Below are 27,908 nucleotides of genomic sequence, written 5' to 3'. Positions count from 1 at the left end.
TCTGAATTGTGGGAAAGTGCAGGTCTTCGCCTTCTGTACACGGGTGCTGATGGCAGCTTTGTTTTTTGCTTGTCTTTCCTCCAAGGAGATGATAGAAGGTGACACAGAGCCCAAAATGTCAGGAATGATGCGAAGCTCAGGGCAAAGCTGCCACCATGCTCCTCAGGAATACAGGTAAGGAATCCCACTGTGATCTATTATCCATCTATCTATCTATCTATCTATCTATCTATCTATCTATCTATCATCTATCTGCCCATCTATCGATCGATCTATCTATCTATCATCTATCTGCCTATCTGCCTATCTATCTATCTATCATCTATCTATCTATCTGCCTATTTGCCCATCTATCGATCTATCTATCTATCATCTATCTATCTATCTATGTGCCTATCTGTCTATCTATCTATCTATCTGCCTATCTGCTCATCTATCATCGATCTATCTATCTATCTATCAATCATCATCATCATCATCATCTCTATCCACCTATCTATCTCTTTCTATCCATCCATCCATCTATCTATATCTATCCATCCATCCATCTATCTAGCATTGCTTAAAGTGTTTATGTGCTGTTTGGGATTTCTGAAACTGTCCCTTCTGCTCTGTGATTTTTTGCAGAAGTTTCCAGAAGGTCTTGATTTCAGGGTGATTCTCTTTAAGGGGTCTGGTCAGCACAAAAGAGCCGCTAAATATCTGCACTTTCTTGTCCCCTCTAAGAGAGTCCCCTCCTGGGTTAGAGACTGTGAGAAGGCTGGTGACAGCAGCAGCTGTTGTTTCTGATCCATTGGTCTCTGTAGGGGCTCTAGGAAATGTTCCCCAAAACCTTCTAGGGAGATTGGCTTCCATTTTCCATGAATGTTGGCAGGTTGTCAGAACTTACCAGTTCTTAGCCTGGTCATGACTTTCAGCAAGTCTTTTGCCTGCCTCTCTGGGCCTTCTTTCCTTCTCATATAAATGATGCTGTTGAATCAGATGGTCCTGGGGTTTCTTTTAGTCCTCTTGGTCCTCAGGTCAACTATATGGAGAGTGAAGCCAAAATAGAATATTCCTCGAAACAGAATCAAATGGAAAAGTCATTAGGGACTCACCCAGCAAAACCCCTTCTTCATAGATGGGATACTGAGGCCCCAGGAGAAGGAGCTTGACAAAGGGCCACACAGCCACTGTGCCCACTTGACCAAGGGCCACACAGCACCATGTTGGTTGAGGAACACCGTGTTTGGACCCCGGGGTTCACTGCAGCATGAGCAATGCTTTTTAGGTCCATGAGCAGCTCCCAATTAGAGGAAGACTGCCTTTTAGGTCCAAGTAAGGCCAAGGATTTGAACAGCTGTTTGTGGAGGGGCTGCAGTGTGCAAGGCCCACGTGCAAGGCAGTTTCTGGGCTCCTCACTGCCCTCAGGCCAGGAGACTGCTCTGCTGAGCCCCCTACTCAGGTGAGGAAACTGAGGCCCAGAGAAAGGAAAGGACTTTTGCCACTACCATACAACCCCAAGACGTCCAAGCGTCCTCCATGTTGTTAGGATTTGAATAATTATATGGGGGGGGCATGTAAACATTATTGACTTGGGTTAAGCCCAGCTTCTCTGTGTAGCACTCTCTAAGCCTCAATTTCTTCATCTATAAAATGGAGGTAAAATGGTACCTACAGCATGAGGTTGCTACAGCGACTAAGCAACCATGTCTGGCTCTGCTGTTTGGTGGTTGTATGATTCTGGGTGATATCACCTCTGAGCCCTGCTGGGTTTGTACAATGGGGACAGCAGAAATTACTATGTAAGTACCAGGCACCAAGCTGACCTGGAATATACTCGAGTGACCCTACCCTGAGCCCCCATCCCAAGCAGGAAGACCCAGGGCTGACTGTAAGAGCTTAAGACATAGATTCCCATTTTCACCCCCAAAGTCCCCCCCCCAATCCCAGGAGATCAGGGAGAGGTGACCATAGGCTAGAACCATTGCTGGGGGCCAGATATGTGCCAATACCCAGGCCAGCTTTTGACAGATCCCATGACTTACTTCATGTTCCTGTCTTTAAGAAGGGCACAATTATAGCAAGATGGTCCAGTGAGTAAATGTGTTTGACATGCAAGCCTGGAGAACTGACTTCACTCCCCAGAAACCACATAAAGGGTGGAAAGAAAGAACAGACCCTTCAAGTTGTCTCTGACCTCCACACATGTGCTGTGGTGTGCACACCCACACACACCATGCACACACACAATAATAACGGAAAGTTTAAAAATGAAGTGGGCACGATTAGGGCACACCCTCAAGAGGCTGCCAAGAGGGTAAATGACTGGTTTGCAGAGCACAGGTTGCTTGACTGGTAGTCACTGTTGCTGTTACCAGTTGAGAGCCAGAGCCACAGAGGCCTGAGGGCTGGGTGGGGATGGAACCCTTGATGCTCACGTGCTACACGGTGGAGGCTCCTGCCTGGTGTAGGCTGCATGTCTGGGCCAGCCCAGCCCTCAAACTGCCTTCAGCACTGGGCACTGTCTCTCTTCAAAACTGAGGGCGGGCAGGCAGAGGACCCCCTTAGGGGCCCAGTAAGTGTACCCCGCTCACTGATCAGCTGGCAGGTGTAAGGTTGTAGGCATGGGGGTCAAGAAGCAGCCCTGGATTCAGAGGTGCCCAGATCCCAGCCTGGCACGCTTTTCCTACTTTCATCCATCCATTTTCTTTTTTTAATATTTTATTTATTCTTATTTTTATGTGTGTGAGTGTAGTGCCTGCATGTATGTAAGCGCACCCACGTTGTACAGTGCCTGCGGCAGTCAGAAGAGGGCATCAGACTCCCTGGAACTGAAGTTATGAACAGTTGTTAGCTGCCATGTGGGTGCTGGGAATCGAACCCAGGTCTTTTGCAAGAGCAGCCAGTGCTCTTAATCTCTGAGCAACCTCTTCAGCCCCTATCCCTTTTCTTATGTTGGATGGCTAGAGCATCCAGAAGGCAGAAAAACCTTAACAGTCATTGCAGCTGCCCTCTGGCCCTTTGCCTTGTAACTGTCACCTATCCTGCACCAGATTCTCAGCATAAATTCTCACCACCTGTTCTCAAACCATCATGTGAGGACAGTCTGGTAGGGGAGAAATCCATGGCTCTGCCAGAGTAAATGCTTTAACAAGATGAGGTAGTAGTGACAGGCTAAGTGGGGACTCAAACCTGAAGCTATCTACCCAGGAGGACTGTTCCCCCAGCCCCACATCCTGTGGCTGAAGAGCAGAGGATAGAACCAAATAAGTGCTCTAGCACCTCACTGCTGTATGGCCTTGGACATGTTATTGCCCTCTCTGAACCTTGGAGTCTTTGTAAAATAGAACTGTAAAATGGGATGCAGGATGCTGAGAGGGTTTTGTGCCAGTGTGACCACAGTGTTTTCAACCATCACAGGCAGTATTGGTCTGGAACATTCTTTTCAATGCTGGGGCAAGGCGTTCATCATGCCTGGGACAGTGCTTGCTCCTGGAGGGAAGGTTTTCTGATTACGTAATAAATTCTTGCTTCTGATCACTCTCATTTTTCTCCCCGAATAATAGCTTGGGAGAAGTTTACGGGCTTTCTCATTTGCTGTCTTATGTCTCCAGAGAATGCTCCAAGGCCCAGGTCACTTGGGCTGCCAGTCCAGCTGCAGTCTGGGCCCCCATGCAGTCCACATGCAGCTGTCTGGAGCTCCATTCCCCCGGGGCTGGTTTGGCCGTTAACTTTCAATGCCCATGTTCAGGGAAGGCGTTGCCTGCTGCAGGCAACAGCCCTGTCCTGAGGGAGCTGTCAGGAGTCAGTGGCGGGGCCTAGACAGCAAATTGTCAGCAGTCCCTCCTCACAGTGGCCGACGCCAGAGCAGAACTGGCTGTGGCTCCTTGAGCCACATGGTGCTTTAGTTGGCTTTCTTAGCTGAGAGGGTGGGAAGGAAGTCCACCCCCAGAGGAGCTGGAGAATAGAGATCTTAAGCACCAGCAGGGGGACAGGTGACCACTTAGCCCCAGCAAGTGCACTACCCCATGTTATCTTTACAATGACCCTGAGCCAGGCTCTGCCTCCTCTCCATATACAGACAGGAACACTGAGGCCGGACAGTGTTTGCCCAAAGACATATATTTGGGGAGGGGCAGGAGGCCCTTCACAGGAGATGAGAGGAAGGCATGCCAGTGGGTCCTCGGACCCACACCTGTTCTCACAGTACTCCACAAAGGTCCTTGTGCTGACTGCTGGCTTCCAAAAATGTCAGGGTCTGCCCTAAAAAATGAAGTGAGCCTGGGAAGTCCCTCCTCCTTTCTGGATAGTGGTTTTCTTATCTGTGAACCAAAGCGCTAGGCACAGAATAGTTAAATGTTGATTGGATGGGTTTGTGAAAGGACAAATGCCACATGCAAAATCACGGGTCTAGGAAGATGTGGTCGTGGTGGGAAACTCTTCCAGTGAAACACTGACCTCCCTATGGGGAGTCTCCACCCCTCAGCTGTAACCTTCTGGGGGGACTTGCTGGGGTGGTAATAGCTCAACATCTTTCCATGCCCCACCCTCAAGGTGAGAACAGCATCCCAGGTACCCTTCCTGGGGTCTGGTCATGCAATGCAGTCCTGCCAAAATAACATGTGCACATTAACACACACACACACACACACACACACACACACACACACACACACACACACAAACACAGTCCCAAGTCAGCTGTTTTTCTAGAAAGAAAAGATGAACCCCTCCCAATAATCACATCATTTCACAGCATACCCACTCTTGGTCCCGCTGGGAATTTCTGAGCTTGCTAAGCAGCATTTCCTGTCCTCTACCTGTAAACGGTTACAAAAGATCACAAAGGATATATTAGCTAGGTAAACACAGTCCCCAGGCTCAATCCCTTCTTATGTAACGGTTAGATTAGAAACAAGAACGTTTGTGGCAATGTAACAGTTTCTTACCAACCACAGCTCAGAAGGATGGGACACCTCCATGTCATCAAGATAGGGTGGTGGCTTATGAGCCCTGGGATGGGCCTGGACTCCCCAGTGTTGCTGGTACATCCCTCCTGGGGTTCATCCAAGGTGGGAGGAGAGGGAGTAGTACGAAGTTCAGAATATGGCTTCACTACCCAGCGTGTGCCGGGCTTTGTCAGTCCCTAGGTTATCCAATACCATACTCATGTCTGCTCTTATGGTGAGAATCATTATGATTCCATTTTCCTTATGGGGAAACTGAGGCACAGAGAGAAGTGACTCACCAAAGTCACATAGATACAGAGAGGTTGAGGTAGGATTTGGGCCCAAACTGGGCCTGCCTGAGTGAAGGCAGTGTCAACTCAGGGAGCCCCAAGGCAGCAGTTAAATGTGGGCTCTCTGCTATGTGGGCAGAGACCCTGAGGAAACTGCAGTGCAGGCAGACCCCCACTGGGCTTCTCTGCACATGTGGTCACATTAACCATAACAGCAGCAACACAGGGTGATCCTGTAGAGTCTAGTTTATGTCCGGTGGAAAAATATTTGTCACATGAGAGAGTGACAGCCTGAGCTGGTCACTCTGGGCTTGGTAAGAAGTATCTACCCTTCCCACTGTCTTCTAGATATTTAGCACCTAGAAGACAGGGGTAGATAACAGCAGATAGAGGGATGGAAACCAATGGGAGGTTCCCACTAGTCCAAGCAGATGGGTAGTATCTTGGGGAATGCTGGACCAGTCTGGGAGGGCTTCCTGAGAAAGGTGGTATTTAAACTGCACTAGAAGTGGAGGTTGGAAAAGGCAGGTTGGGACTGGCTGGGCCAGTAGATTCTTCCTCTCTATTCCATACCAGTAGGTCGACAAGAGATGCATACATGACACTGAACAAATTCCTCAGCCTTATCCTAGAACGCAGGCAGTCTAGAAGCCTGTATAAATACCTCATTACAAAATGATATGTGCTCCGTGGACACTCCTGGGGGAACCAACAGGGGCCAGGTAGCCAGGAAAGATGTCTCTGAGGGTGAACACTCAGGCTGAATGAATGCATGGAGCAGCACGCAGGCAGAATGAACAGTATGTGCGAAGTCTTTCAGTTGGGTGAGAACTCAGAATGTCTGTGGAACTGAGAGGTATCCAGACAAGTAAAGGACACTCATTCAGTAGAGCTGGTCTCTAGGCAAGCAGGATCATCATATCAGATTACCAAAAGTGTCCCTTGACTAGAGGCTGTCCCCATGGGGACATCAGGGCACCTGATCTCTTTCAAAGTGACATGATGAGGCTTTGCTCCTCCTGCCCCAGTCTGGCTTGCTTCAGTTGGATGGGTAGAATGGCCAAGAGAAGAGGCTGAGGGCAGGTGCTTCTCCTCCAGCCCAGTCCATTGCCCACATGTTTTGTGCTTGCATGCTGAGGTGGGAGGGGGCAGTGAGACTTGGCTTCCCCCATGCTGTCAGGAGACTTGGGATGTGCAGATTAAAGGGCTAGTGGGTATGTGACCACACCACAGAGAGACCTACAGTCCTGTGGCTGGATCCCAGGCTGATGGGAGATACAGAAGGCAAGACCTGGTGAGCTTGAGAATCATAGCACACAGTAGGCCCCCACAGATGGGCCACAGCAAGAGGAGAGGGTCATGCTGACATTGATTTACCCAGTGACCTCACTCCTAACTGAATCTTGCCCCTGCCAGGCACACCCCTTGCAAAGTGACTGAAGTGCTCAACATCCAGCAAAGGATGGCCTATTGTCACAGTCTCCACACAATGAGTCCCCACAGACCATGGGTCACAGGGGCAGCCCTCCTGTGAAGATAGGAGGGCTACTACCTCCTGGTGGTATTTCAGATGGGGAAACTAGGGCTTGAGGGGGATCTGGCAGGAGGTGCTGGGGTGTTACCTAGGCTGTGGCAGCTGTGGATTTGTTGGGCTCACCTGGCTTGACCCCACCTTCCCTGTGCGACAGGGCATCTATGCTCTCTGAGTGGGTAGATAAGGGACTGGACCGTGTGTCCTTGGCTTTGTGGACAGAGGCATGTCATGGGGAGGGGCTGGAGAGTTGCTGAGTTAGAAGAGAGTCTGGGGCTGCCAGATAGACTTTCTTTTGCCCCCAAACTTCTCTACTCACTAATAAGGACTCTCTGTGAGTGACAACCCCCTAGAGGATTTGAGAAGAATACAGCTAGGGTCACCTTGGGGACCCCTGAACCAGTATGTTAACCTGCCTCATCTTATCGGAGGCTTCAGTGTTCTGTTATCATATTCACATTGTACACATGGGGAAACTGAGGCCCAGGGCAGATGGTCATGTGGTCTGAGCACTGATGGGGTGCTGGAGGATATTTTTATGCTGCTTTTTAAAAAAATAATTTATTTTTTATTTTATGTTATGTGTATGCGTGTATTGCCTGCATGTGTGTAAGTGCACCTGTGTCGTGCAGTGCCCATGGAGGACAGAGGAGGGCATTGGATCCCCTGGAACTGGAGTTACAGATGGTTGTTAGCCACTCTGTGGGTGCTGAGAGTCAAACACAGGTTTTCTGTAAAAACAGTGAGTACTTTTAACAGCTGAGCCAGCTCTCCAGCCCCTTAAAAATAATTTTTTAAACAAGGTCTTGGGTAGCCTAGGCTGGTGGGGAATTCACTATGTAACCAAAGCTAGCCATGAACTCCTAGTCCTCCTGCCGCCATCTCCAGAGTGCTAGGATCACAGGCCCAAGCCACCATGCCTGGTTTATGTGGTTCTGGGGATAGAGCTTAGGGCTTTATGATGCTGGGCAAACTCTTCCAGTGGAGCCATATCCCCAGCTTGGTGCTACTGATTTAGGGGGGGGGAGCTAAAGGCCTGGGGAGAGCAGGGCTGGCCCGCACTAGGGGGCTTTGGAGAGGTGGCTGGGAGTTTCAGTGGACTGTTCTCATAAATCCCCAAGTCTTTCTGTCAGAAGAGAATCTGCAGGTTTCTTGGCTTGTTCATCCCATGGGGCGTCACAGGTCACTCCTCAGCTATCACTCAAGCCCCAGGTGCTGAGGTTATGACTGAATTGTCTAGCTCCCATTTCATTTTCAAGAAGATCTGATTGCATGTTGCAGCAGAGGTGGTGGTGACAGATGGAGAGATCTTTTATAATGAACCACACTAAACCTCAAGCTTCCATGGGCCTAGCTCCTTAAGTCTCCAACCTTAAGCTTCCATCTCATTTAAAGGCAATATGAAAGTCACTTTTCAGCATTGAAAGTAATGTTCCAGACCACTGCTGCCTAGTGATGCTTGAAGACACAGTAACCATACTGGCCATGTGTGGCTACTGAATGCTTGTGATATGGCTCATGGATTAAGGAACTGAATCTGTAAATCTCATTTTAATGAATTTAAATTAAAATAACTACATGTGACACAGAGCTAGAGTTTTCTAGAATTCGAGGAGCACATTTCAAGCAGGGAAAAAGGCCAAGGGGCTGGGTCAATGTAGATCTGGAAATGGAGCCCTGGGCTTCCTGGCCAGGTGACCCTGAACAGGCCTTCCCCCGTCCCAACCTTGGTGCCTTCATCTGGCAAATGGGAAGATGAAGGGCATATGTGCTCAGGCTAGCCCTCTGCCTGCTCTGTCTAGTCCCCTGCCTGCTCAGGCTCTGTCAGTGAGGCCACAGGATCAAAGCAAGGACCAGGGAGATGGCTCATCAGGTAAAGGCACTTGCCACCAAGCTGCATTAACTGTAGGTACCTGAGTCTCATCCCCAGAAAGCCTGGCATGGTGGCAGCAGGTAGTGGGCTCATGTTGTGTGGTGAGGATAGTGTGTGAGAATGAGACAGATCTATGGGAGACAGAGGCCCTGGCTGCCAGGTCAGAGGATCAGGAGGAGGGCAGGAAGGGCAGGAAGGGCACTTTGGCTGTTACCCCATTCTGAAGATGAGGAAACTAAGCTTCAGCAAGGTTTCAAAGCACATCTGACATTACTCAACAGGAAGGGCCAGGTCAGGACTTCATCACAAGGCCTGTCAGGCTCAGTGACAGACACAGAGACTCACAGGTGGAGAGACTGGGAAAGGAGAATGGGAGAAGAGGTCAGAGGTAACCAGGCAGGGAGAGGGTGATGGGTGCAGAGGCAAGGAGCTGGTCTTTGGGGGTTTCTTTGGACTTCTGGAGCTGGTAGGTGGGCAGGCTGGCATTAGAGACATGGGTGGCCCCTGAACTTCTTACTCAGAAATGGAAAATAGACCCAGATAACAATAAGAGTAAGAGGAACAGATTTGGGAGGTCCCAGGCCCAGGCTGGCTTTTGCTATTCTTCTTGGTTTGCAAGTATCATATCTCTGTCTAGCAAAGGAAAAGCAACTCTGAAGACTGCTATAGGGTCTCTCTGTGTCTGTCTCTGTCTCTCACCCCACCTGTAACACACCCTCTTATGATGGCAAGACTGATCACCAAGCCACTTCACTATGACCTCTTCAAGCCGCACCTGCGGGTCTGTCTTTACTATTCTTGCTCCCGCCCATTTTACAAGTGGGAAATCAAGGCTGGGGATTAAGTTTTCCTCTGTGGGACCAGAAACAGGAAGCCAGAATGATTCTTAAAGCAAGGCGTCTCCTTTAATGATGCCCTAGGCTTGTAGGTCACCTTCTATGAAGCAGTAGGAAGAAGTGAGGCTGGATGTGGTGCCATCTGAATGGGGAGCTGCAGGTATTGGTGAGGAAAGGTGGGGGGGCATGCAGCTGTGAAGAAGGGAACGCTAGCTGATACGTATCTGTACTAGACAGCGAGGACTGGGCAGTGAGGACAACTCACTTCCCTTTAGGTCCTGAGATGCGTGGTGAAGGGAGACCTGAAAAGGCAGAGGAAGAAAGCCAGGCGTCAGAGCTAGTAGACTCACTCCACAGTGCTCCATGGAGGGAGCCTGGCAGAGCTGGCTGGGCAAAGCAGGGCTGGTATACTGAGGCATTCTGGCTTGAGGAAGGAGGGTAGGGAAGAACAGAGGACCTCTGGGGATGCCTGAGGCAGCAGTGGGGCTGTGGATCCCTAAAATGAGCAGCAAGCTCCCAAGGAAGGGAGAATGGGGCCAGCCTGGGTCAAAAGCTGACCACACACTGGCTCATCTGGTGCTCACAGCAGCCCAGGGGACAGGGGCTTGGGAATGAACTTGCCTGAGGCCATACACCCAAGGTCCCAAGGACATGAACCCAGACCTGTCCCAGCAAAGCCTGTGCTTTGTATGAGCCCTGGCCAGCCAGCTCTGTGCTGTCCCCACCGGTGGCATCCAGTAGCCACGGTGGACCCCCTCCGCACTGTAAGCACCTCCTGAGGATTTGCTGGTTGCACACCCCAGCTGAGGGTCCCAGATTCGGATAGGGAGGTCTTCCCCAGAAGACACTTGAGTCTTTGCCACAGGGATGACCAAAAGTGAGGCAGAAAGACCTGGGTTCCAGTCCTCACACCCTGCTTGCATGCAAGGGGACTCATGGCTCCAGCCTTGGTTTCCTGACCTGTCAAGAAAGGCTCTCTGCTCTGTACACCTCCTGGGGCTCTGGCAGGCCAAGTCTAGTGGTGCCAGACCTGACAGTTGCTCTCACATCCTTCTTGGGGTTAGTGTCCTGGGTTCAGCCTGTTTCAACCAGTTAGGTGGGAAATTAAAGGTTGTATCCACTGCATGTAGGGCCTGGGTCCTCAGTGAGCCCCAGAAAGGGTGAGGGTGGGGCAGCGGACTGCAGGGGAAGGGTGGAGAGCACTCAGGGCAGAGGGTCCCTGAACTAGGCTGTGGAAGAGGCAGAGGGGAAGCCAGGACCCACAGTGACCCTGCCATGTCCTGACTGAGACTGGGCACACAGTGTACCTGACTCCCTGTGACACTGGTTTCCCGGGGCCATTTGAGGGCATGGTCAGGTGACCTCTAGGGGGACATTCAAGGTGAAGTGGCCAGGGGGTAATGAATATGGCCTCAGAAGGGAGGGAGCAGGAAGGACTGGGCAGGCAGGGAACAGAGGTGAGGCTGTGCTGTGTGTGCCTGGCAGATGGGCACTTAGGTGAACGGAGGCCAGAGGCACTGCAGGAGGCTGCTGCTCCCTATAGGAAAAGGAAGGATGAAAGGATTCAGGGAAAGTTAGAAGTCACCAGGAGGGCAGCAAGGATTCCACCCTGCCACCTGCTCAGCTTCCTGTGAAGCCCATGAGCAGTAACCCCAAGAAATCATCACTCCATGGGAAACAGGCTGTGCCCCCCAGGGACAACTCAGGTTCTCAGCTTCTCTATATGTAAAGTGGGAACAGCATATAACCAGGGCCTGATTTTTAGGAAGTCTCAGTAAGTGGAAGTGATTAGTGGCAGTGCTAGGTCTGAGTGACCCCAACATTGAAGCTTCAGGGTGTTCACCTGCCCCTGGGGACCTGGCTAGCCTTATTATTATTATTAATAGTATATTAATACTATTAGTATGGTATTAATATCAATGGCTGCTAAACACATGGTCATATTGCATGCCCTGTGACCCAGATACTGTTCAAAGTGCTTCACGTGCTACACTCTGAAAGCTCATAACAGCCTGTGACAGGAACAATTATCCACATTTTACAGGTGAAAAGCTGAGGCTCAGAGAGGTTAAGCCAGTGTTTAAGGGAAACCAGGATTAGAACACAGAGCCTGGACATCCACCCCTGCATGTACTGCCTCCTGGATGCACCCCTGGAAGATTCTGTTCCATGTTGGTGCCCTGGAGCTTTGCAAGCTCCCCATCTTGTGAAATATAATGGCAGGGTTGTACCTCCACATCTCCCTAGTGCCAAGCAGAACAGCAAGGGCAATGGGGAGCTATAGTAGGTTCCTGAGCAGAAGACATCCTGACATCCCCTTGCGGGTTGGCTCACTGTGGGTTAAGAAGGGAGAGTGGGGTCAGCCAGGCACCTTCTACAGCAGGTGCTGCAATAGGCCCTCCCCTCCCTTTCACCCCATGGTCTCTGAGGCCCTAGGGGACAGATGGCATGGTCCAGGCCAGGGCCGAGGCTGTCACTCATATAGATGAGTTATGAGCAGGCCAAAAGGGCGGCAGCCAGGGGCCAACAGAAACAATAGCTCTGAGACTTAGAACAATGGGGGCCACGTGCCACAGGAGCAGCAGTCGTTTGTCATACAATGGACCACTGGGGGACAGCAGCCTGGCCAACTGTTGCCACTGACATGGGCCAGCCAGTTTTCAAATTATCTCCAGGCCCTGTTTTCCTATGAGGCAACCAATGGTGGGGGCAGCCAGCAGCCACCTGATACCAGCTCCATAGGCTGAAGGCCCAGGCCTGTGACAACTGAGCAGCGGTGGTTATGGCAACACTAATTGTGGCTCTAAAACAAAGAGCAGAGATGGTAGGAGAGGAAGAATGAGAGCTTGGATAGGTGGGCCATGAAAGGATGCTCTCAGCATCAGGAGGAACCCAGAGGCTGTGGTTCCAGGGCATGAGTACCCTTGTTCCAGTTTCTCTGAGAGGCCCTGTCTCCCTTGTGTTTGAACTCAGAGTGTGGGATTTAGGCTGTGCACTCTTGGTAACAGAGCAGACAGTCCCTGGTGCAGGGGTGATATGGTGCTGGGGTCTGGTGGGCTTCTGGGCCACATGCATCCTTATTACAGCATACACAAGATTCCTTCACAAAGTTGACAGTCATGTGGGACATGGGACCTCAGAGATGCCAGCCATCACCATTATCTCTACAGTTAAGAGTCCCTGCCCAGCATCCAGGACAGGCAGACTTCCTCCTTGCAGAGAAAGCTGTGTGTGTACTCAACGCATGTCCCTGTTAAGTACTGGTATGCAGGGCCTGCCCTGGGGCTGCCTGGGTGGTGGGAAGGAATTCTGGCTGCAGACTGTGCCACCTGCTCTCGACTTCCTGCTCTATATGGTCTTCAGCAAATGACTCAGTGTGCTGAGCCTTAGTTTCCCATGTACAAATGGGGACACATTGAAAGTACATTTATCCAAAAAGTTTGGGAACAGAACTCTTTCAAAGTTCAATTTTGGGATTTGGGAATATTTGTATATACATAGTGAATCATCTTGGGGAGGGGCTGGAGTCTAATTCACTCATGGTTTATGTATGTCACATACATACAGCCTGAAATAATTTTGTGCGTTGTTTTTAATGCACCTGCATTTGACTCGGGCTCCTCAAAGGAATCAAAAAGTATTATTTTCCACTGTGGCATCACAAAGACACTTGATATGTTTTAGATGTTGAGCTTTTGGGTTTTTTTGGAACAGGGTCTCACTATGTAGCCTAGATTGACCTTGAACTTGAGATTCTCCTGCCTCAGCCTGCTAAGTCCTAGGATGGATTACAGGCACGTACCACCATGCCCAGCTAGATTTTGGACTTTTGGATTAGGAATACCCAATCAGGAATAACAATCACCCAACCTGATAGGGTGATGAAGTATTCAATGGGTTTACAGCATAAGGGACCTTGAAAGGCCAGTGTTGATAATGGTAAAATAAAATAAGACAGGCTCTAGTAGCATCTTGCAAGTCCATCTCACTCAGTTACAGGTGTATGACAAAGATCGGGCTGGTTCAGTGAGACTCTGGGATGGATTAGTAATGTCTGTCACAGCCCAGCATAGGAGGCTGGTCTGGTACAAAGTAAATGTTCAGCAAACGTTAGTCCCTATTTGGAGTAGGTGCTGAAGAAGATGCTCTCAGTGGATGTTCTGGTTTGCTTCTTCATTGCTGTGACAAAATACTCTGACCACTACCAACTCGGGGAGGAAAGGGTTTATTTAGCTTACATATCCCAGGTCACAGTTCATCCGGGATCCCAAGGTAGGAACTCAGGGCAGGAACCTGGAGGCAGGAGCTGGAGCACAGGCCATGGAGGAATGCTGCTTACTGGCTTGCTCCCCTAGCTCCTGCTCAGCCTACCCTCTTATCCAACACAGGCCCACCTGCCCAGGGGTGGCACCCTCCCACATCACTCATCAAGAAGATGCCCCTCGGACATGGCCACAGGCCAGTCCAATAGAGGCAATTCTCCAATTGAGGCTCCCTCAACCCAGGTGTGTCAAGTTGACACTAAAGCTATCCAGCACAGTGGGCAACTGAAGGAATGATCTGAGCATGTGCCATCTGGCTGCGAAAGGGGGTTCCTGTGATGCCAGGGGGAGGGGCAGGCTGCTGGGCTGGTGTGGTTTGGAGAGGTGGGAGAAACCCTAAACTGGCTGAGCTCCCCTTCCTGCCTAAGCTCCCCGCTCTTCTCCACAGATTCCTGCCTCCTACCGGAGATGATGACCTCCCTGGGGACCTACAGTCACTGTCGTGGCTCACAGCTGTGGATGTGCCTCGGCTGCAGCAGATGGCAAGCAGCCGGATGGAACTGGGCAGCCCCAGTGTGCCACATCCACACCCAGGTAGGCTTAAGGTAGGGTAGGGTGACTCCTGGCCCTGCCACCGGTCTGCTGAGTGGCCTGAGAGCACTCCCTCTATCTCTCTGGGTCTCTGTGTCTACATCTGTAAAATGGAAGGACTCCCACCTAACTTCCTCAGAGGACAAGGCTCACCTATCTAACACCATACCAGGCCTTGGGTGAGTTAGTGCTCCATTGGAGAGCAAAAACACAACTGCTACCCCTGGGAGATCTTGAACCTCTCCAGTCATCAGCAACCTCTGACAGCAGACCAAATGCAGTCTGTGTCCCATTGTTCCAAGTGCTAAGAATGTTTGTTTTGTTTTTACATTTTCAAGAATTATGAGAAAATAAAGAACACAGTCATCAGATGGGTTGGCAAAACCTAAAGTATTCGCTACCCAGCTCTTTAGAAAAGAGGTGTGCTACCCCCTGTTCTAGAAGATTCTAAGAAAATCTTGGCACCCAGCAGGTGTTCTGTAAATGACAGGGAGCTGGCTGGAGGCTTGAAGACCAGGGCTGATAGGAAAGAACAACGGAAATGATCACCACAGCACAGGAAAGGACAATAGGAAAACCAGTGCTGGCAGGATGTCGCTCATGGACAAATTATTCTTGAGTTAAATGCATAGAGCAAAGGGCAGCAAACTTCTGTACAGGACTGGGATGTTATTTTTTGTTTGTTTATTTATTTATTTGTTTATTTATTTATTTTTGAGACAGGGTCTCCCTGTATAACCCAGGCTGGACTTGAATTCAAGATCCTCCTGCCTCAGCATCCTGAATGCTGGGATTACAGGTGTGCACCCCTTGCCTTGCTGGAAACATGTATTTTTGACTTTGTAATTCATATAGTCTAAGTTCAAACTATTCAGTCCTGCTGATACAATGCAAAACCAGCTACAGATTGTACGTAAATAAATAGGTGTGGCTGTGAACCAATAAAACTTTATTTACCAATCAGGTTAGGGGCCAGGATTGGCCTGTGGTGTGAGTTTCTTAACCCTAATCTAGAACACTGTGAGACAGCTATGTGACCTTAGGCTGTGCCTGCCCCTCTGATCAGTTTCCTTGTCTGCAGGGAACTGTAACAGAATTGCTCTTGTGGAATGTTACCAGTGACCCTATTAGGAAACATCTTGAGCAATCAGTGTTCCAGACATGGTAAAAACAAGGCAGGCCTAGCAGCATCTGGCAGGTCAACTTTATTTGATTAGAAGTGGCTACTTAAGATCAGGCTTATGCAGTGAGTATCTGGGATGGATTAGTAATGTCTATCACAGGCCCAGCATAAGAGACAAATGTACCTCTGCTATTTGGGGGCTAATCTTTGGCAGAGGAACAGAGCTTGGCAGGGGGAGAGAAGATAAAAAGACACTTGTACCTAAACCTAGAGGCCCAGAGGAGTCATGGAGGCTTTTGAGGAGAAAAGGTGAACAGTAAATTGATGTTTTAGCTCATGAAGGATAGGAACACAGGTGGCCACCACCACCATTATCACCATCACCATCACCACCATCATTATTGACTCATATTAGTTGGGATTTTTTCACATGCCCAATCATGTGCTAAGCACTTGATAGACAAAATCTCATTTAACCACCACAACTTCATAAGTAATAGGTAAGTAGAAATGGATAAACTGAGGCTTTCCAGGTTGCACTGCTGGTAGGAACCCCACTGTTGACCATCACACTCAAGAAAAATGATTTGTAAGCACTTTCTGAATGCCTGGTCCAGAGAGTGGAGGGTGGCCCTGTCCACCCCTAACTGTGGCCACCATTTCCAGCAAAGCAGTTTCTCTGTGCCTTTTTCCTATAGGTGCCTTGACTGGGGCGGCTGACCTGCATGTGGGTGCCACCCCAGGTCCCCTGCTCCGTGGCCCGGCTGCCATGGTCCCCAGAGGCATGCTGGGCCTGGGCCCCATAGCCAGCCATAGAGCCAGCGTAAGTGCCACTGCATGGCTGGGAGGGTGGAGGGTGCCTGTCCCACCCTGACCTGTCTTGTCTTCTCCTGGCCCAGCAGATGAGCCAGCTCCCCTTGGGGGGCCAGTCGTCATCCAGCCTACAGGAGGTACCACAGCTGTACTCGCCTGCCACCCAACTCCAGTTCCCACTGCCCCAGGGGGCCCAGCAGGTACCACGGGCTCAAAGGTAGAAGCCCCTGCCCTAGAACCAGCCAGGGGCCTTTCTGAGCCTCAGTTTATTCCCCACCATGCCCATGCTGACTGGTCCATTCATGCCTCGCTGGGGATAAGAGAACGTCTGTGTTCTAGATCTCTCTATTAGAAGCTGGGCTGGGGTTGTGACTGACTTTCTCCTCTATCTCACCGTCTTCTCTCTCTGCTACCCGGCCACATCCCTGCCTGCAAAGTGCCCTCCTGTGAACTTCTATGGCTCTCCATTTGCAGCACGGCCTCCCTACCCACAGGCCCATGTGGCGGTACATTCATCTCAGGAGCTGCACCCCAAACATTACCCCAAGCCCATCTACTCCTACAGGTGAGGTCTGGCCACCCAGAAAGAGGGAGCAAGGGCTGCCTTTGGGGCATCTTAGACAGCTAGGAGAGGTGGCCCAACTCCCAAGGAAACCTCATGCAGGCCCTAGTCTCAGAAGGGATCAACATGGGGTCAGCTGACCCCCCCCCACCACGGCGAGTCCGAATCAACTTCAGACACTGGTTCTCCATCACTCACTCAGAGGGCTTGGCCTCTCTGAGTCTATAAAAAGTTGGTCACAGTAATTGGACTGTGTATCTCAGGCATTTGGGGAGGAGGAAGCAGCTTAGGTAAAGTCTAAAAACCCATGGATATTATTATGGGGGTGGGGTCAAGAGAGGAAAAGCGATTTCTCAATGCACAACAGTGGTTGAGCCAGCAGCCAGGGCAAAGGCAAAGTGGGAAAAACATAGGCCCGTGTGGTGTGGAGGGGTTAACACCAAGTAGGGCCAAGCAGGGCAGATTCCTGGCAGAGGGGACCTTCGGCTTGTTCACTACCCCTGTCTCTTGCCCCAGCTGTCTGATCGCTATGGCCTTGAAGAACAGCAAGACAGGCAGCCTGCCAGTGAGCGAGATCTACAGCTTCATGAAAGAACACTTCCCCTATTTCAAGGTGAGGGCTTCCAACCCAGTGTTGGGGAACTAGAGTTACCCCATCCTTCCTGAGGAGTGCCAGAGTCTAGGGATATGCCTACTCTAAACTGGGTCACCCTCCCAGGTCCTGCAGTTATGCCCACATACCTGGAAGGGCGGATATATGTTGGTTCACTCATACAGATGCAATTTACAAAGAGAATGGGGCATTTGAACTGGGCTCTGATGGATGAAGAAGAGTTCCCCATACATCTCAGGGTACAAAAGTACAGGGGACCAGCCTAGTTATTTGGCAAAATGGTGTGATGCCAGACATACCCTTGGTAACAGGATTCACTGGCAAGTTAGTGAAGACTTTTATGGGATGGTCCTGCCAGTTACCAGCATGTGGTCAGCCATAGTCATGCTGAAAGCTGGGAGTCCCAGGTTGCAAAGTCTTAGGCCCGGATGGTATCTTTAGAAATATGACAACACAGGGGTTGGGTAGAGCTGAGTACCAACATCTGGTTGAGCTTTTGAAAGTGATTTGTATTGGATGCGTTGAGCAGCTATGCAGCTGTTGACATTAGTTTCCAGAAGAGCTGTCCAGTAGGAGAGAAGGAAAAGATGATCTGCAGCTCTGGGCTGTGGTCCAACTACAGGTCCCTTCCACCAGGATAGGGTCTCCTGGGTGCTGCTGTCCCTACCCTTTCCTCTCATTTCCCCAGCTTGTACTGGACACAGGCTGCACTGTGTCCTGCCTTCACAGGCCTGAGTCGGAACACACTCATGCCAGTAAGGGATTTCACCTGAAGGATCTTCTAACTGCCCCACGTCTCCCCACAGACGGCACCAGACGGTTGGAAGAACTCAGTGAGGCACAACCTGTCACTGAACAAGTGCTTTGAAAAGGTGGAGAACAAGTCCAGTGGCTCCTCACGCAAGGGCTGCCTCTGGGCCCTGAACCTGGCGCGAATTGACAAGATGGAGGAGGAGATGCATAAGCGGAAGAGGAAAGACCTTGCCGCCATCCACCGCAGCATGGCCAACCCGGGTGAGCCCCAAACCACTGCACACCCACCCACCACTCCAGAGTGAGCCCCAAACCACTGCACACACACCCACCACTCCAGAGTGAGCCCCAACCCACTGCACACCCCCCCCCCCCCCCAGGGTGACCCCCAAACCACTCCCCCCCCCCCCCCCCCCCCCGAGTGAGCCCCAAACCCCTGCCCCCCCCCCCCCGCGGCATGGCCACCCGGGGTGACCCCCAAACCCCGGCACCCCCCCCCACCCCTCCAGGGTGACCCCCAAACCACTCCCCCCCCCCCCCCCCCCCCCGAGTGAGCCCCAAACCCCTGCCCCCCCCCCCCCGCGGCATGGCCACCCGGGGTGACCCCCAAACCCCGGCACCCCCCCCCACCCCTCCAGAGTGGCCCCCAACCCCCTGCACACACACCCACCACTCCAGAGTGAGCCCCAAACCACTGCACACACACCCGCCACCTCCACCCAGCCCACAACACCCTCAGCTGCCCCATGGACACCCATGTCTCCCCTGCCCCAGTCTAGAGGCTGGCCAACGGTAGGTGGCGGGGTGGGGATGGGGGTTAGAGAAGTGAAATCTCTGAATCTGTCACCAACAGTTTCTCACCCAGAAATGCTAAAGTCCACAAGTATGAGCTGGTGTTGGTTGAGGATGTTTTTATTTTATTTACTTTTATGTGTATGAGTGCTTTGCCTGCATGAATGAAAGTATACCATGTCCAGGCATGTAAAGCCCACAGAGACCAGAAGAGGGCATGGAACTGGAGTTACTGACTCTTGTTAGCTGCCATGTGGGTGCTGGGAACCGAACCCAGGCTCTCTGCAAGAGGAGACAGTGCTCTTAACTGTTGAGCCATTTCTCCAGTTCTGGCAGGGGTGTTTAAAATAATAAAAGAGGGGTGGCAGGTTTGATCTCTTCTTAGTGTGAGGTTGAAGAAGGTCCTCTGGCTAGATCTTGGGCCCCTCATGGCCCAGTGTCAGCACTGTGTTACATCCAAGGAGACAGGGCTGGGGAAATGGCTGAGTGGGTAAAGCACTTGCCTCCAGAGTGTGAGGATCTGAGTTGGGATCCCAAGAACCCAGGTAAATTCAGATGCAGCATAGTCACAGTGCTCCTATAGCAGATGGGGGCGAGGGGGGAATCCCTGGAAGCTTGTGGACAAACAAGAGACCTTGTCTCATGTAAAGGCAGTGGCTGGCACGGTGGGGTATCCTCTGACCTTAACATGTGCCCTGTGGCACATGTATGCCCCTACACTGCACACACAACTTCACAAAAACATACACACAAACCACACACATATCACATGCATACACACATCACACATGCACACACATATGCACACATCACACATATATCATATACACACACATACACTTACACTCAGATATATGCCCACATCCCAAACACATGCACAATGTACACACATGTACCCCCACGCAAATGATATTTTTAAAAAGTGATTTCTGCTCTTTACCTGTTTGTATCCAAGAGTACCAGAGAGGATTCGGTTCTCAACCCACAGTAACACTCGTCAGTGTTGCCTTTAAGACAAGGAGCGGCAAGGCCTTCTTGCTCATTAATGGTCTGGCCCATCTCATGGGACCTGTAGTCGCTGCCTCAGCTTCCTCTCAAGGGGCTGATGTGAGTTCAAATGAAGCCCTGGGGTCACAGGCCTATGTGGTTAGGTGCTGTCTGGAGGGGAGGTGCTGTTAGCATTTCATGGCACCTCCCACTCCTTGAAGGCTCTGCCGTGGTTGGGGTTGGTATTGCACCTCCATAGCAACCCTGCAGAATGTGTGATGCGATCTCATAGAGGACAGACAGAAGATCAGAGGCTAAGAGGCTTGCTAAGTTCACACAAGTGGTGGCCCTGGGACTTGGACCTGGGCCCAGGATGGAGCCTGGGGACAGCAGGGACTCCCTAGTGACCTCTCCCACTTGTCTGCAGAGGAGTTGGACAAGCTGATCTCAGACCGACCAGAAAGCTGCAGGCGTCCTGGCAAACCAGGAGAGTCTGAGGCCCCTGTGCTAACTCACACCACCACGGTGGCCATGGCCCACAGCTGTCTGGCTATCTCCCAGCTCCCACCACAGCCTTTGATGACCCTGTCCCTGCAGTCGGTCCCTCTGCACCACCAGATCCAGCCCCAGGCACATCTGGCCCCAGATTCCCCAGCACCAGCTCAGACCCCACCCCTTCATGCCCTACCTGACCTGAGCCCTGGGCCCCTCCCCCAGCCAGCCATGGGTAGGGCTGCTGGGGACTTCCTCAACATCAGCACCGACATGAGCACCGAGGTGGATGCCCTGGACCCCAGCATCATGGACTTCGCTCTGCAGGGTGAGGCACAGGAGGAGATGGGACTGGGAGGAACATGGTGTGGGGAAGAGGCAGGGAAGCACAGGGGAGGGACCATACTGCCTACATCCGCCTTATCACCATGGCAACCACCACACCTAGTACACACTTAATGAGCACCTGCTATATACCAAGCACTTCTCCAGTATCATCTGGTCTTACCCCACCACAGCCCTGAAGCCTTGCCATCTCACAGCCACGTTCTGCTGCTGATGACACTGAAGCAAAGAGAAATCAAATCCCTGGCCCAGGTCCCCTGGCTAGTCAGTGCAGAGCCAGGATTTAAGCCCAGATCTGTCTGACCCCAGACATTTTTTCAGTCACTGCTTCAAACTCAGCACATGCCGAACTTGGGCAGGCCAGACTAAGAAGCACTACCTGGCCACATGGTCCCCCTCAGTAAGTTGAGGGTGGGTGGATGAACTCAAGAACTGACCAGGGGATTTCATTCTTCAGCAAAAATTTCCAACCCCTCCACCCCCAAACATGCATGCACCTGCCATGTGGCAGTTTGTGTGTCCTTTCCCTATCTACAGAATGGACAAGATGGTAGGTTAGTCAGCCTGTAAGTTTGTCATAGCTGTGGAAGGCATGTACAAGTCTCCTTGTTCTTCTGTCCCTGGACCAGGGGTAGTCAACAGGAAAGGCAAAACACTGCTGCCTGGCTTTGACCTTGATGAGAAGCAAACACTTTCCACTCATTTAACCCTTGTCTCGGCCCCAGAGGGAGCCTTCTGTTCATCTCATCAGAGAGCCAGGTGGCCTTCCCAAGGACACATAGCATCAAGAGGCAGGGTTGGAACTCTGCCTCCCCCACCCTCTTTTTGACAACACGTGGCCTGGAACACCATGCATAGTCTGTGCCTCTTTCCTGAGATGGGGATTCACACTCAGGGCCCTTCGACCCAAAGCCAGCTCACCCAAATGCTTTTGTCTTTACAAGGCAACCTCTGGGACGAGATGAAGGAAGACAGCTTTAATTTGGACACACTGGGGGCGTTTGGAGACTCCTCACTTGGCTGTGACTTGGGGGCCCCAGGCCTGACACCTGTCTCTGGTGGCAGTGACCAGTCCTTCCCAGATGTACAGGTGACAGGTCTCTATGCCACATATTCTACCCCAGACAGTGTGGCCCCATCAGTGACGACCTCTACTCAGTACCTGAGTGCCCCAGGGAACAAGCCCATAGCCCTGCTTTGAGCTGGCCTGGAAAAAGGCCCCTCACTCCCACATTGTCTCCCCAGCTTGTGGCCAGGCAGCTGGCTAGATAAGGAAGTGACCCCTTTCAGCTACTCCCTTTTCCTTCTGGGGCATCCTTACAGGAGATGGCAAGTACCCCACCTCCCATTCTCCTATCGAACCTGAGACAGAGGCCTGGCTATGTTGAGGCCCAGCTTTCTGCATCCCAGCTCCTGACCTTGATAGTTAGAGGCCCACCTTGGGACACAGTGGTGTGTCATAGACACACAGGAAGGAAGCTCTGAACTCTTTCTCCTAGGAGAGGAACCTCTGTCTGCGCCTCAGAGCACAGCCAAGACTGGAGAGGAGCTGGTCCACCTTGGCCTGCCTTAGTGGTAATATGGCTGGCCTCTGTCTTGGATTCCTGCCCACGTGCCCTGCCCATTGCTCCTGGAGCCTCAAGGGCCACGCTGAGCACCAGGACCATATGCCAATTTATATTTATTATGACCCCAGCCAAGGTTCCTGGAATGAGACTCTTGGCTCTCTTCCCACTACTCAGCAATATAAACTCCTGAGTGACCCCAAGTACCATCTCTGGCCAGCTCAGGTAGCACCTCACAACCCTGCGCTTCTGCTTAGAACAAGCAAGCACTTTGCTACTGGGAAGCATCCCAAGTTGTGTTCCTGTTAGACTGTATCTTTTTCTAATGTTTAATCATGGCTCAGCTCTTCTCCAGGGGGCACCTAAAAGGAGAGGCACCATGGTATTGGGTTTGAGGGACCTCTCTAAGGTCTGTGGGGCTGAGAACAGGAGGATTAGGCAGACCTTTCTTTACTGACTTTGAGACACTCCTGATGGGAAGATGCAAACCATGATCCCTGAGCAAGCTGACAGTGCTTCGTGGAATATTATTGGTACCTGCTTGACCTTTCTTTTCCCTGTGTCTAGACTTGGGTTGATCACTTGTTGGTCTTATAGACAGGTGAAGTAAGGGGGCCTTACTCTCTCTACCACCTGGAGTATGACCCTGTGTCTGGGAGTTCCCACCCAATGAGACCTGACATTTAGAAGAACCAGCTCCCCGGAAGGCTGGTGTAGTCTTGTCCTCAAGGGCTGTCTTTCAGGCCTTTCCACTTCTAGAACTCTGTGTACATCCCTGTCTTTAAACTGTGCCGCTTTCCTGTCTGGCCAGCCCTGCTCAGCTGCTGGGACCCTCAATAGTCAAGCTGTTTAAGTGTCTGTAAAGACCCTATGTCCAGTGCCAAGACTCTGTAGGTGTAGTGTTGAGTAACTAATTGTCTTCTGTCAATAAAGGCTGAACAGCAGCTATGTGGCTCCGTGTAAATGGAGAGGGGGAGGGACAATAACGGCAGTCACAGCATCAAACCCAGGTCTTCTAATACCAAGTTCCCATTGAGTCTGGCTCCAGGAACATGGTTATCAATAAAATACACATGGTTGGCATTTACTACCCCTCGGAACCAGCACTTGACGGATACTGTCTTGTGAATGAACTGGGAACACTGTTAACTGCTCCAAAAGCAGAGGTTCAGAGAGGCTGGATGGGACTGAGGCTCCCAAATTCATAGACAGAAAGCAGAATGGAGGAGGCCAGAAACAGAAGTTACTGCAATGGATATGGAATTTCCACACAGCAGGATACATATAGCATGCCAAAGCAGTGCCAGGGGTGGGGATCTCCCTTTGAGTTGTTGGTCAGGGGTCCCATTGATGACCCTCCCAAACAATGCAGGTTATTGCCATGGCTCTTGGCCAGCCACTGAGAACTTGATGATAAGACTCTATTGAGTCACAGGACAGAGAAACCAAGCTAGTACTGACCTGGGAGCTTCCTTCCCATTGGCTTTCATGTTGCCAGAAGTCAGAGAGAAAAGCAATGAACAGTTTTACCCATCTATGACCCCTGCAAGCTAGAACAACAATCAGTCTAGCAAGATACACCTACTGGTGCAGAGGTGGCATGAATGTTATGGGGGTAACCAATCACTTTCTGATTAGGTTTAAGTCCTGCCCCACAAGATGGAACTCATGTCTGGTACTGTCAACTGGGTCAACTACTGTTAACGACCCATGACAGGGGAGACCACAGGCCCTAGGGAAGAACTTACTACTACTATTTTGCTAAATGGATATACTATCAAACTGCCTTCTAAATAATCATCCTCACACCCATAGATTAATGCAGCTCTCACCCCTTATCAAACTTATTTTTTTTCACCTTTACAGTTCAATTTACTACTGTCAACTGGGTCAACTACTGTTAACGACCCATGACAGGGGAGACCACAGGCCCTAGGGAAGAACTTACTACTACTATTTTGCTAAATGGATATACTATCAAACTGCCTTCTAAATAATCATCCTCACACCCATAGATTAATGCAGCTCTCACCCCTTATCAAACTTATTTTTTTTCACCTTTACAGTTCAATTTACTACATATAGAAATCATTTGGGTTTTATATTTTCAGCTAACTTTTGAACTGAGGTTACAATATCATATAAAATTTTTTATATTATTATTTTTTAAAATATTTTATTTTTATTTTATGTGTATGAGTGTATTACCTGCATGTAAGTGAGTGTACCCGTGTCATGCAATGCTGCAGAGGTCAGAAGAGGGCTTCGGATTCTCCTGGAACTGGAGTTAAGGACGGTTTGCAGGTGCCATGTGGGTGCTGGGAATCGAACCCAGGTCAGTTGGTGCTCTTAACCGCTGAACCATCTCTCCAGTTCCACATTAATTATTTTTTAAGCATACCAAATTGAAATACATAGGTTTAAACTTCAGATTTATGGCAAACATTTCTTAAAGTTACACTATTCATGTGTGATATCTGCAACTTTGAAATATGGACTGTTTTTCACACAATCGCTCTCCTATGCAGATGGCAAAATTGATATGCCAGGAAGCTCAAGCCTATGAAATCAAGCCAAGGACCCAAGTTGTCATGGTTTTGGATTTGTTTGTTGTTTCTGTACCATCTTTAAAAGGGTTTGGCATTTCTGGACCCCAACAACGCATAACACAAAGAAGGCAGGAAAAAGTCCTTTCTCCTTGTTACAGCTAAGAACAGTTACATGGTGGTTTAGAATTTTGCATAAAACCCCATATTAGGCCTTGGAAAAGTCCAAGGACAACTACATGACAATGGAGTGGGGTCCTAAGTTCTATTTGTAATCAATAGAACCCATGATATTCAAATGGGCGATCATCAAATCAAAAATATTAAGCACCTACTGGTTTGAGATTGAAATTAGAGATTCATGATAAATTTCTTTGCACCTTGAAATCAAGGTGTAAAAACCAGATATTAAGTGCATTGCAAACTAGAGAAGCTTCTTTTTTGCAGTGGATGGAGGTTAACACAAAGACTCACAACTGGTCAAAGTACAGAGAATAAAGGACTGTGAGTGCTCAGCCCTGAGACATCTGTGTCATAGTCCATCCTTCCAAGGTTCAGGGATCATTGCAGAAGGTGGGGGAGTGATTGCAAGAACCAGAGATAATACGGCAGAGGACTACTGTGAAACTGTGTTTTCTGCTCATGACAGGGCCATTGCACTCATGAACTGGCAGTAGCTGTGACTGTATGCACAAGACCTGCACAAGATCAAGCAGGTCAAAATTCCAGCATGAAGTGGGTAGGACCTCATAAAGCCCCACCCCTAGCTGAGGAGCTACTGGCAGTTGATGGCTGGTGGAAGAGGAAGAGTCAGTTTTCCCTGTGATGTGGCCCCTGGTAGGCTGCCCATGCTCCAGTAGATGGCCCTCCACCCATGCACTTATTGGCAGCACTAAGTGAACTCCATGGGTTAAAAAGAGTCCATGAGGTTGGTGGGGTGGTTCTAGCAGGGGTTGGAGGGGAAGGGGTGGGGGTGGATTTCATCAAAACACATTGTATACATGTATGAAATTCTCAAAGAATAAATAAGAATATATATTATTTTTTAAGAAGAGAAAAAAAAGTAGCTGGAGAGATGGCTCAGAGGTGAAGAGCACTGGCTGCTCTTGCAGAGGACCTGGGTTTAGTTCCCAACACCCACATGGTGGCTACCAACCACCCTAACTCCAGAGGATCCGATGCCTTCTGCTGACCTCTATGGGCACTGCAGGCTTGAGGAGCACTTAAATACATGTAGGCAAAACAGACATACACATAAAAATAAAATAAATAATTTGAAAGTTAAAGAGAAAGCATGCTGGAGGGAGGGTTCACAGGAATGTGTTGGACACTGTTATACATGTAAAGCTGGTTAACATGAGTGCACACATGTAGACACAGTTACTTAGGAGGCTGAGGCAGGAGGATCACTTTAGCCTAGGAGATCAAGGATAGCCTGAGCAACACTGAGAAAAAGAAGTGAATACAGTAAGGTTTACCATGCCATGTTTCATCCATAAACACCAGCCCCACTAAGCAGCTGTGTAAACCTGGGGGCGTCTGCCAGCTCCGAGCCTGGGTTTCGTCTAGAGAATTAAGATGGGCAGCATGTCCCCTCCATTTCAGAGGCCCATCTGAGAAGTGCACAGGACAAGACCAGGCCTGGCCTCAGTCAGCAGCCTTCATCTGGATCCAAGCTGCTCAACCAAGCCTCTGTTCACAGTGATCAGAAATCTCCCTCCCCCCTGGGAGTGGCTGGGCTAAGTCCCCCAAGAGAGACAATACTTCCAGATGACTGTCCATAGGCCAAACGTCAACATCATTAACCAGTAGATGACAACTGTGCTCCTGTTTGAAACCCAGATGGAAAGTCTGCATAACCCACCTGCAGTCTTCCAGATAAGGAATGGGATCAGAGTTCCCCTCTCCTCATCACAAGGAGTGCTTCACCTCAGCTGACTGTTAAGCTCCTTGCCTCCCTTTCTAGGTTTCTGGTGACACAGAGTGCCATTATGGAAAATTAACTACTGTCTTGACCTGGAGCCATCTGAGGATAAGGACAGCATTAAAAAACAAACATCAGAAACAAAAACTAAACGTGATGGGTTCCTGATGGGGTTTCTGGCTTCAGGCATGGCTTAGTCCAGGTATCTAAAAACCCAAGATGTCTGGGCTGCTTCTGTCTCTGGGCTGCTTCCCTTTGTGGGGCATGTTTTCTTCACTTACCTGTGCTGCAGAACTCTGGCTCCCTCCGAGGAAAGATGCTAGACAGGATAAAAGTAATAGTTATTGCCTACTTGAGAGATGAATGAACAGTCCCTGCAGAAAAGCTGTGGAGGGAGAGGATGGGGCCCCTGTGAGGTTGGGACTGCGCAGGGACAGGCAATTCTCAAGCGAAGCTCAGCTGCCTGGGCACCACTGCCCTGGTGAGAAGAATGGAGATTGGTGTGAAAACAGACTAGGCTGCCTTTCCTCCCTCCCTCCCTCCCTCTTCCTCTTCCCTTCCCCCTTCCTCCCCTCCCTTCTTCCCTTCTTATTCCCTCCTTTTCTCCCTCCCTCCGCTCTTCCCTCCTTCCTCTCCTCCTTCCCTCCCCTCCTTCCCTCTCTCCTCTCCTTCCTCTCCTCCTTCCCTCCCTTCTTCCCTCCTTCCCTCCTTCCTCCCCTCCCTTCTTCCCTTCTTATTCCCTCCTTTTCTCCCTCCCTCCGCTCTTCCCTCAAGCGAAGCTCAGCTGCCTGGGCACCACTGCCCTGGTGAGAAGAATGGAGATTGGTGTGAAAACAGACTAGGCTGCCTTTCCTCCCTCCCTCCCTCCCTCCCTCTCCTCCTTCCCTCCTTCCTCCCCTCCCTTCTTCCCTTCTTATTCCCTTCTTTTCTCCCTCCCTCTGCTCTTCCCTCCTTCCTCTCCTCCTTCCCTCTCTCCTCTCCTTCCTCTCCCCCCTCCCTTCCCCCTTCCCTCCTTCCTCTCCTCCTTCCCTCCCTCCTTCCCTCCTTCCTCTCCTCCTTCCCTCCCTTCCTTCCCTCCC

The 27,908-nt window shown here is 50.5% G+C and overlaps 1 protein-coding gene across 1 annotated transcript; it reads left to right on the top strand.

The window, feature by feature from the left end:
* The first annotated feature begins 2 nt into the window (after nucleotides 1-2).
* Nucleotides 3-21,995, top strand: Foxn4 (forkhead box N4). Its single transcript, XM_008848967.2, has 10 exons — nucleotides 3-174; nucleotides 14,172-14,317; nucleotides 16,136-16,266; nucleotides 16,337-16,450; nucleotides 16,688-16,815; nucleotides 17,329-17,425; nucleotides 18,232-18,439; nucleotides 20,385-20,553; nucleotides 20,689-20,777; nucleotides 21,739-21,995. The coding sequence occupies exons 1-10, from the start codon at nucleotides 50-52 to the stop codon at nucleotides 21,993-21,995; spliced, it is 1,464 nt and encodes a 487-aa protein (XP_008847189.2). The 5' UTR covers nucleotides 3-49.
* Nucleotides 21,996-27,908: the final 5,913 nt, after the last annotated feature.

This window comes from Nannospalax galili, unplaced genomic scaffold (assembly GCF_000622305.1).
Source record: "Nannospalax galili isolate Female #2095 unplaced genomic scaffold, S.galili_v1.0 scaffold103, whole genome shotgun sequence".
Taxonomy (NCBI): domain Eukaryota; kingdom Metazoa; phylum Chordata; class Mammalia; order Rodentia; family Spalacidae; genus Nannospalax; species Nannospalax galili.
The sequence above is the reverse complement of the archived record's forward strand: the minus strand, read 5'-3'. Positions and strand labels throughout refer to the sequence as shown.

What these genes read in the sequence shown, in the direction of transcription:
- Foxn4 (XM_008848967.2), top strand. Translation starts at nt 50, where the DNA reads ATGGCAGCTTTGTTTTTTGCTTGTCTTTCCTCCAAGGAGATGATAGAA. An exon ending in GCCATAGAGCCAGCGTAAGT is followed by an intron (nt 16,267 to 16,336) that starts GCCACTGCATGG and finishes CTCCTGGCCCAG; the next exon opens with CAGATGAGCCAGCTCCCCTT. An exon ending in CCGCAGCATGGCCAACCCGG is followed by an intron (nt 18,440 to 20,384) that starts GTGAGCCCCAAA and finishes ACTTGTCTGCAG; the next exon opens with AGGAGTTGGACAAGCTGATC.